Source organism: Macrotis lagotis, chromosome 4, assembly GCF_037893015.1.
Source record: "Macrotis lagotis isolate mMagLag1 chromosome 4, bilby.v1.9.chrom.fasta, whole genome shotgun sequence".
NCBI classification, from domain to species: Eukaryota; Metazoa; Chordata; class Mammalia; order Peramelemorphia; family Peramelidae; genus Macrotis; species Macrotis lagotis.
The window spans coordinates 264742717-264753751 of NC_133661.1; the positions used below are offsets into that span (position 1 = coordinate 264742717).

The window sequence follows — 11035 nt, forward strand, 5'->3', positions numbered from 1 at the left end:
CTTGGAAAATCAACAAGCATTAACTGCCTCAAACATTTATTATGTATCTACCATGTGTCAGACACTCTTGCTAAGTTCTAGGAATACAAAAGAGAGGTTAAAAAAAAGTTCCTCCACATGCTCCCAGTCTAAAGGATTATGGAAAAGCAAACTACAAACAGAATTGAAAGCAACCTCAGCAGCCAGCTATTCCAAACTATACACAAATAAATCACCATAGTAATGTATCTGATGAGGAGTCACCCAGTCTCTTTTTTGTATGTTATTATATACTTGGGGGAAAGGAGATGAGACATCCTAGTCTTAAGTACTCCTCATTTTCCCCCTATCCCTCAAGCCTCTGCTTTGAATTATCTTCCTTACCCTTCCTCCTGCTCATGACCATCCATTTCAGAAGTGTTCAACTGGCACTCTACATCCCTTTATTCTTAACTTTCCACCTTACTTGCCTTGTCTTTCTCCAATTCTCCCCATTGACACCAAATAGAAGTATTCCTGGAGAAAGTGATATGATGCTGCTTATTTTTTCTACCACAAATTCATTTTATCTGAACTCACCTAGATCTAGCAACCTGTTCTATAATTCATCTAGTTAATGTTTCAGATTTTCTACTCTCTTCAGATCTCCAATTCTAAGCATGCCTGCCTTAATCTCAGCAGATAACCTTATCATTCTTTCAACTTCCCTCATCTGAGTAAATGCCTAAGAAACTGCTCCCTAATGCTCATCTCCTCTCCACCCCTCCCCCCAGCAATGGTTTGGGTCTTTATCTCTCCTGACTGCTGTGTTTATGCATTTAGTATTGGTTTGCATCTCCCTTACAACATAGTCTACCATTTTAGTTGTGTACTTCTCTTATTCTCTTCTCAGTCCTTCCCCATGCATCTGCCATACATATTCTTAGAATATAAATTCCTTGAGAGTAAGAACTGTGCTTTACTCATCTTTCTATTGCCTACATCGTATTATACAGAGTAGATGCTACATAGAGTATTTCTCTCCTTCCACAACGTTAATAATCTCTCTGCCTCTGTTCTTGACTTTCTCCTCTAGGGGCAGCTAGTTGGTATAGTGGATAGAGCACCGGCCTTGGAATCAGGAGGGGAGTTCGAATCCAGCCTCAGCACTTGACACTTACTAGCTGTGCGATCTTGGGCAAGTCACTTAAACCTGATTGCCTGGCATCCATGGCAATCTCCAGTCATTCTTATTCATATCTGGCCACTGGACCCAGATAGCTTTGGAGAAGAAAATGAGGCTGGTGATTTAGCCCAGCATCCCCCTCACTCAAATCCAATTCAAGTGCTTGTCATGGCATCACCTCCCTGATGTCATGGTGTTCTTTGAGAATGAAGGACAAACATCATTATAGTACTTTACTGCATCTATTATTTTTTGCTCTCTAGAATTATCAATATCTCCTTCTCTACTGGCTGCTCCCCCCCCCATTTAGAAACTTTCTGAAGTCTCCCTTAACCTAAAAACAAAGATCAAAAAAATCTCATTTCTTGACTGGTATCTCTTCAAACCACCAACTATTATGTCTTTCCTTTTCTTAGTAGTAAGTAGGTACAGCTATATCTGCCACATCCTCTTCCTTAACACCCACCTACCTTGCAACCAAGTTTGTCCCCATTCTACTGAAACATTGCTCTTAGAAGTAACCGTCTCCTAGTCAACAATTCTAAAGATATTATGTAAGTCCCCATTCCTGAAGAATATGGCACTGCTAACTATCCCTGCTCCTAGACATTCTTTCCTTAACCTTTTTTCTCTTTTAGTTTTTACAAGGCAATGGTGTTAAGTAACTTGGCCAAGGTCACAGCTAAGTAAGTATTAAGTGTCTGAACTTGGATTTGAACTCAGGTCCTCCTGACTCCAGGGCTGGTGCCCTATTCACTGTGCCACCTAGCTGCCCCTCCTTTGCCTTCTTTGACACTATACTGTCCTGGATTGACTCCTACCCTGACTTCTCAATTTCTAACTGCTTTCACATCCATCTTAATCTCCCTTACCATTATCTGTGTGATTTTAGGCAAGTCAGCTCAATATCAATTTGTTCATCTTTAGATTGATGAGCTTAGACTTACATGACCTCTGAAGACTCTTCAGCTCTTGATTTGATTTCTCTCTTGCCCCTAAATATATATTACCAAGGTTCTATTTTAGCCTTCTTTTGGCACTTTGATCACTCCCAGAACTTTATCATCTCCATTCAGGTATCTCCTAAATGTATATCTCTAATTCTAGCATCTCTCTTAACCTTTACAGTTATACCCACCAACTGTTCTTTCACACCTTTTATGTCTTCAATATTTCAAATTCAACATGTCCTCAATCCAAACTCATCATCTTCTCAAACCCATTATTTGTTTTTATATACAATGTTTTTGTTAATGAAGCCATCATTCTAACCAGAATGAAATTATAAATTCATCTTCTGCTCTTTTTATTGCCAGTTGACAGGTCAATAATATCTCTCACACTTACCCCCTCTTTTACATTTCTTCTACTAATAGTGACAATATTCGTCTAGTAATTTAAGGTTTGCAAAAGGCTTTCTGTTACTCATATGAGTTTCACAACCCTTTAAGGCAGGGTATTATTATCTGCATTTTATAATCAAAGTGTCTGAACTCAAAAAGGTTAAGTGACTTTCCTATGATCATACATAGCTCTAATGGGTTAAAAACAGGTTCCAACCTCAGTCTTTCTGATTCTAAGTCCAGGATCCTACCTACTCTATAGCATTCTTGTAATAGCCTCCTTGTTTCCATTCTCTTTCCCTGTCTGAGACATCATATGGATTGATACTACTGCTACTGATAGCCAGCATTCATACAGTACTTTAAAGTTTCAAAGAACTTTACACATATTATCTCTTTTTAGTCTCAGAACAACCCTGAGAGGTAGATGCTGTTATTATCCCTATTTTTTGAATGAGAAAACTGAAATAATGATTTCTATGACTTGCTCAAGGTCATAGAACTACTGAGAATCTAAGACTTGATTTGAACTCAGATCTTTCTGATTCCAGGACCAGTATATTAGCCATTGTTCTATCCATGTTAATCTTAGAGGAATAATAGAAATTTAAGGTTGGAAAGGATAGTGTATATTATAATACATTGGATCTGGAATCAAAGGACATGGGTTCAGATTTCTGCTCTGCTTATTATCTATGTGACCTTGATCAAAATACTTTCTCTTCCTCTTGCCCTCTCCTCCCCTCCATTTGGAGGTTGTTTCTTTTATCTCTGAAAAAAAGGAGTTTGAACCCAGTGATTTCTACAGTCTCTTCCAACTCTCAAGCTGATGATGCCTCATTTTACACAAAAGTAAAAGAGTTCAGAGAAAGTAACTTACTTATGTGAATTAATGGAAGAGCTGGAACTAGAACTCAGGTTCTTGGGAATCTGGTGTTTTTCCAGTTTAAAATGCTTTGTCTCCATAAAACATTACTCAAATTGTGTCATCATCCCACTGAAAAACCTTCAGGAGTTCCATACTACCAATCAAATAAAACTAGAGTCCTTCCTATGACATTCAATGTCTATCTGACCCCAGTCAACCTTTCCTGATTTGGCATAGTAGATACAGCACCAGCCTTGGAGTCAGGAATACCTAGAATCTGACCTCAGACACTTAATAATTACCTAGCCATGTGGCCTTGGGCAAGCCCTTAACCCCATTGCCTTGAAAAAAATCTAAAAAATAAAAATCCTAAGCATCATTTGGACCCAGTTCAAATGATAGCATTACTTTCTTTTTTTTTTTTTTGGTAAGGCAGTAAGGTTAAGTGACTTGCCCAAGGTCACACAGCTAGGTAATTATTAAGTGTCTGAGGTCCGATTTGAACTCAGGTCCTCTTGACTCCGGGCCAGTGCTCTTTCCACAATGTCATCTAGATGCCCCATAAATGCTAGCATTTCTAAGGAAACCTGAGCCCATTGATTTTCATGAATGATTTTCCTAAAATTCTATAGCTATCCCTTTCTCACAGATCTTGTTCTGCAAAAATTGTATCAAAATTATTTATTTCAGTGTGTTGAAAAAAATCCCCCTTACTAAATTGTGAGCTTATAGGGAGGACTGACATTTTTGTATCACCCCCAAAACTTCTAGGTAGTTTACTTGCTATCTAACATGACCTTAGGCAATTCCCTATACTTCACTAGGTCTGTTTTCTTTTTTGTTTTGTTTTCATTTATGAAATGAAGAAATTAGGGCAGTGAGGTGGTTCAATGGATAGAACAACACTGGCCCTGAAGTCAGGAGGACTTAAGTTCAAATTCAGCCTCAGATACTAACTGTGTGACCCTGGGAAAGTCACCCAGTTCACACACACACACACACATACACACACACAGAGAGACAGACAGACATTAATAGATTGGCCTAAATGTTCCAAAAAGTTCCTTCCAGGTAGAAATCATGGTCTCCCTCACTTTCCAGATAAAGAAATTGAAACCCAGAGCCCTGCCCCCAAATCCTGATTGACTTTTAAAACCCTTCATAAATAGGTCCCATTTCACCTTTCCAGTCTTCTTACTGTATCCCCCCCCAATATATTTTACAATTCAATCATACTGACCTCCTATGTTTTCTTCCCACAAGACAATCGATTACTCTGAATTTTTACTGGTTATCTCCCATGTCTGAAATTCTGTTTCCTCCCTCTACCTCCCAACTTTCCCAGTTTCCTTCAGATTTCAGCTTAAATCTACCTTCTTCAAAAAGTCTTTCCTGATCTCCCTTAATGCTAATGCCTTCTATTGATTTTTTTCTAATTTATCTTGTATGCATCTTGTTTGTAGGTAGTTGCTTACACCTTATCTCCCCCTCATTAGACTTGAACTCCCTAAGGATGGCAATGCCCCACACTTAGCCCAGGGCCTGTCCCACAAGGCTTGTTAGCCCCATAAATCACACAAATCACAAGCAGACCTTGAATCTGCTTGTCTGATGCCAAATCAAATATCTTTGCCACCATGCCATGTACCTACATGGCATCAGTACATATTTGAATTCAGAGACCATGTTTTATGAACTTTCCCCCAGAACTTAGCAAAATATTCTGCATATGGTATATATTTAATAAGTATTTTAAATTGAAATTTGTTTAATGGATGAATTTTGAGAGGATGATGGTTGGAGTTGACTTGAACTACAGAAATACATTTATTGTGAATTTTTTTTTAAAAAATGAAAAAAGTTATGTAATTTTGCTATTTCTTATACTTTAATTTTCTTCCTTAAGGATATAATTTCTCTCTCATCACATTCAACTTAGGTCAATGTATACTATGGAAACATTATAAAGACTAATAGATTACCTTCTGTGGAGGGTGCGGGGAGGAAAGCAAGAATGGGGGAAAATTGTAAAACTCAAAATAAATAAAATCTTTCTTAAAAAAAGTAGTCATGGTAATAGTCAAAAAAATATTAAATGTCTATTATGTACCAGACAAAAGTATTAAGCATTGCATATATAAAGAAAAGAAAAAAGACATCCCTTGCTCTCAAGATTATATCTAAAACGAATCTCTGAATTTGCAAAACTGTGTGTGTGTTTGTTCGTGTGTATGTGTTGGTCATCCAGAAGAACTTCGAACACTAAGGAAAAGTATGAATCTAGTGAAATATCAGTTCTGTCTCTGAGACACAAGCCATAGATGATCTATGTTTTCCCATAATATCCTATCCAAAGCTGCTCCCCCAAAAGCAGAGGGTACATTTTTTTTGCTACCTCTATAGCTAAACTACCTGTAATTCTCAATCTTTCTGGGGAGGAAACAGTAGATGTAGCCAACCACTCCTAGCATTTCTATCTGGTGACACCCTTCCCCCCAAAAAAAGACAAATATCATGATCGCAATGGACAGGGAAGGACAGGAAGAGAAATAGCCTTTCAAAACTGGGAGTTTCTGGTCACTCTAGTATACATAGTGGAATAATATTTTTACATGCATCCTAGTGAAAAGAACAAGTGGCACCCTCTTCTTGCATAATTACCAGCCCTAATTTTCTGGTTCAAATAAGCCATTTGGGGGGGGGGTTCCTTTCCCATATGCTGAGTCTTTGGATTATTCTTTGTTAGTGAGCTTCAGAAATGAAAGCTATTATCATGGGAATTTTATCTAGATGTGCTTTCTGAGAAAAGAAAAGATCTACTGGATTTTTCCCATATTTTTTGTTTCCCTTTTCTATCTTCTAAGAATTATCTCCCTCTCCTCTCAGATAAGGCAAGCATGAGCTTGCTTTCATAAAAATCAAACCAGTATGCATGCAGAGCTCTTGCTAGACTGAATTTGACTCTAAGAGATTTATTTCCTTAATCTATGTTTAATTAGAGTTTAATTGCTTGATGAGTTTCTGAATGGCCCAGTCAGAATATCCTGTGATTCATGGTCTTGGCATTTTATGTTTCATCCCATCTTTAATGTACCTCCACCTATGATTTGTTTTCTTGCCCCTGGGAGGGAGAAGCCATTAAACCCAATCAATAACTTTATTAGCTCCTCTTTGAAGGTTTCCAATATTCTGTCCTAGGTTCTTCCTTTCAGATTTGTTTAGAGGTTTCTGAAGACTCTCCTACTCCCCCCCATTCCCTATATTATTATTTTCCAATGGAAAGAAAACAAGAGTTTTAACACTATTATTGGCATTCTCCAAATTTGATATCTCTTCATCATAGCACAGTACTTACCTCATAGAAGGAATTTAATAAATATTTCATGATCTATTGAACTGACCTTAAAGAAGTTTTCTGGTTAAGTTCAATCAGGGATCATTTCTTTACCCAGGAAATAAAATTCTGTTTTACTATTTTAAATTAAATAGGGAAATATTAATTTTGTCCTGGTTTAAGGAACATTTCTTTAGTTTTCTTTTTTAAGAGTAATTTATCTGAAAGGATTTTCTTCTTACTTGAAAAGGAAAAACAATTATAAAGTCTTGGTTTAATCAGTTTATATTTGGAAAGTCATATTCCATACATGAAAAGTCAACCAGTCAGGAAATAAGCAAATGTCTTTTGGCAAGTTGTGGAATAGAATTTAATTCATGTATCTTAGTAGAAATTCTGCACTAGGGAAGGATGCCCAAGATTTATATGTGACTATAATTATAAAGGCTTGCATGTAGGATATCCAACTTGCAAAGGCAAAACCACTTAGTGCTTGAAATATGTAGGAATGTTCCCTTTGCTTCTTTAGTCTATATAATAACTACAGAATCCCAAATGGAAAATATCTTGTAAGATATATTTCACTTAAAGATGGATAAGATAGTTTTCTACCTAAAACCATAGAATCTTTTTTTTTAAGGGACAGAGGGTCAATTTGGTTCTCCTGACAGTCAGAATGCTCTATTTTTTTCAAGTTTTTCACAATCAACTTGTTCTACACAAAACTAAGACCTGTTTCTTTCTGTAGTTATATCACAGTGGGAAAAAGAAAAGTAAGTATTTCACTTTTCTCAGAAGGGTAGGCAACAATTCCAAAACAGAGTTCCAGTCCCATCTGGAGCTATGATACTAGAGAAAGACGGTCTTTATAGTTTCTCTTCTTAGAAAGGAAAAAAAATAATATTTACAGAATGAGAACTAGACGCTCCAACATTTTTTTAGTTTTATGGTGACTCAGATCACCTGAAATGGAAGTGATGAGTGCTATGGTTATAGATATATTTCCACTTGACTTGTGTTGAGTGTTCTGCCCCAGTATAATAAGATGGAAAATGTAGTCAGCTCATTAAGAATCACCAGAAAGATTCTCATAGATCTTTCTGCCATTGCCAACATATTTCTGTCTTATAAAATACCAAATGTATATATATGTGTGTGTGTATATATATATATATATATATATATATATATATATATATATATTGATCTCTTCTCTTCCCTTCTCTCTCTCTCTCAGTTCATGACCAAGAACCCCAACATGCGATTGGGAAGTGTGACTCAAGGTGGTGAGCATACCATTTTGAGACATCCATTCTTTAAAGAAATTGACTGGATCCAGCTGAACCAGCGCCAACTAGAACCACCTTTCAGACCCAGAATCGTAAGTATCTAAGAGTAATAGGAGAAAAGTATCTTTGTCTATTAATAAAACCTGGAAACATTCTCAAGAAGTCACACAGATAGGATGCTCCAGTCTAGCTCACACTTTATATTGTAGTCTTCACAGTAGTAGGTCACAGTTCTCTTCTTTAGTGGTTTGTTCACTCCAAATGTCCAAGTCAGTGAATAGTTATTGCTTTTACATCCTTTTTATTTTTGCCTTTTCATATTCTTCATGCTTTTCAAACTCAAGTTGAAATCTCGCTGATTTCTACTTGTCCAGAGACTCTCCCAGAACTAAGACCCACATATCTCCCAAGGGGTTCTTTGGTTTGGTTAATGACTAGTTTAGTCTTGGTTCAAGAATTTCCTTATGTTTCCTGACAACTGAAGGCTCTGTAGCTTTCCAAAGTCTTTGTGGAAAAATAGAAAAAATTATTCAATTCTGTTCTCTTAATCTGAACTTTGACTTAGAGAGCATATTTTGAACTGGAGAACTCAGGAATTAGTGTCCAGGAAAGTGCCCTGTATGGACAACTCTGGTGATACCACCCTGGTGACCCATGCACAGCTATCTACAGTAAAGTTCTCAGGGAGGCAGCTGCCAATGTATTACAGGGCAGGAGTCAGTCAAAGAAAAGCTAAATGTCTTTGTCTTCCATTTATTATGAAAAGTGCATCCCTGTCAGGAAGCTTGGGGACATAGCAGCATGACACAGTGAGTAGAGAGCCAGCCAAATCATAAAACTGTAGGTAATTAATTTCCTATCCTTAGCCTAAAATGAATGTTTTCAAAAATAAGGATCCATTTCCTAATATGTGTCTTCACTATCCTAAAATTAGGAGAGTTGCACAGTTTAAATACAATGTAACTCTTCTCATGCTAATACAGTGTTAATTATTGGGGTTTTTTTTTAAGAGATTATTCAGAGGGGCAGCTAGGTGGCACAGAGGATAGAGCACCAGCCCTGGAGTCAGGAGTAGTAACTGAGTTCAAATCCTGCCTCAGACACTTAATAATTACCTAGCTGTGTGGTCATGGGCAAGCCACTTAACCCCACTACCTTGCAAAAAAAAAAAAAAAAAAAGATTATTCACAGCATGAAGAACAAAGCAAAGGCTTGACAGATTGATCTTTTTGACTATGCTAAAGTTCCCTAATTTCACTAATATTGGCCCTACTTAGTAATATTTTCTTGGGTTTAAAAATTAATGGGAGGAGCGGCTAGGTGGCGTAGTGGATAAAGCACCAGCCTTGGAGTCAGGAGTACCTGGGTTCAAATCCGGTCTCAGACATTTAATAATTACCTAGCTGTGTGGCCTTGGGCAAGCCACTTAACCCCATTGCCTTGCAAAAAAAAAAAAAATCTAAAAAAAATTAATGGATTAAAGGACTGAAAACACAAAGTTTTGTAACACTGCTGAAAAGCATTTTGATTATTACTCATAATTAAGCATTAGTGTAATAATAAAATTGTCAAATGAGAGCTCTAATGTATGGAACAATTCACATCTCAAGTTCAGAAAATCTCATCTTTGTGTCTTTTTGTTTCACAGAAATCCCGGGAAGATGTCAGTAATTTTGATCCTGACTTCATAAGAGAAGAGCCAGTTTTAACTCCAATTGATGAGGGACATCTTCCTATGATTAACCAGGAAGAATTTAGAAACTTTTCCTATGTATCTCCAGAATTGCAATCATAGCCTTAAGAGAAAAAATATAAAAGATGACAGATTTTTTTCCAGGAATTTCCTTCTTAAGACATATTTAGCCATAGCCTTATTTTATAACAACATTACCTTAATGTGAAGAACTTACAGAAAAAGAAGACACCATGGAATGTGTGAGACACTGTCTTGGAAGTCAAATCTGAAATAACCTTGGTACTCTCAACAGTTGATTTGGAAATCAGACTAAGTGTTGAAGTATTGGACTCAGGAGTAGTGTACCCAAGGGTAATTTGGATTTGGAGAAAATTAGCAATAGCAAAAAAAAAAAGGAAGGAGTAAGACCTACGGAGAACATGAACTGAGTATCTTAGCATTTCTGAGCCAAACAGACATTTTACATTGATAAGGCAGTGGCAAACAATCTAATACTGTCTATTTCAGGCTAGCACCAGGTGGCCACTTGGGAAAATTCAGGGAAAAGTAGTTTTAAAAAAGGCTCTTAGCTGCTGATGAAGAATTTGATTGCTCTTCTCTTCCAAGGGACTCAGTGGCTTTCTTCCTGACTATGGAACTTCCATGTAAAATATTTTACTGTGCCAACATATTACAAATAAAAGCAAACCTAACAAAGCAACAATGAAGCAATCAACACCACCTTTACCACTGTACATGTATTTCTAAAATGATAAGCAAGCGAAGGTTCCCCTCTGTTTGTGAAATATGAGATTATTGTTTGCATTCTATGAAATGCCTTTAAACTTAAACCTTCTTTGTTTGCATGCCCACTATTTCCCCCTGGAAGGATAGAGCTCTCTTTTTAAAAATAGGACTAGGAATAGGTAAAGGAGCTCAACATCAGCGGGTGCATGCAAACAAAGAAATTGGGCCTTAGGCTCCCAATTACTTTCTTGTCTAGGATTTAAAACTGCTTTTGTGTCTGTAAGGGAGGAATCTGTGTGCAATGACTCAACCTCTACTATTAGCTCTACCTGTACTTTTGTTGTTTATTTAAATTATGGTTTAAGTGGCGATCTTATCATGTGTTTGCTGATTAAATACTCCATCATGGTTTAAATAAAGATATGCCCAAAGTATTTGTGAAGATATTCTCTGATTCTAAATTTGGATCTTTTCTCACTATTCTGATAAAAGCCCTTGGTAATTGCCCTTCCAAACTTAGTGAATTCTCCACTGGGAAATGAGTTTCCCGGCAGAGTAGATAATAATTATGCCTTTTATAAAGATAGTGTTTAGACAGTTTAAAATTTATGTTACATAATTATTCCCATTATTTC

General features: G+C 36.8%; 1 protein-coding gene across 1 annotated transcript in view; it reads left to right on the top strand.

Annotated features, from left to right (window-relative positions):
• The window catches only part of PRKCH (protein kinase C eta), a 277240-nt gene extending 266406 nt beyond the window's left edge, over positions 1–10834 (top strand). Inside the window, exons 13-14 of the mRNA XM_074235954.1 lie at positions 7927–8070; positions 9627–10834. Of these exons, the coding sequence (XP_074092055.1) occupies positions 7927–8070; positions 9627–9773 (291 nt within the window). The 3' untranslated portion in view covers positions 9774–10834. The remainder of the gene's footprint in view (positions 1–7926; positions 8071–9626) is intronic.
• The last annotated feature ends 201 nt before the right edge of the window (positions 10835–11035 follow it).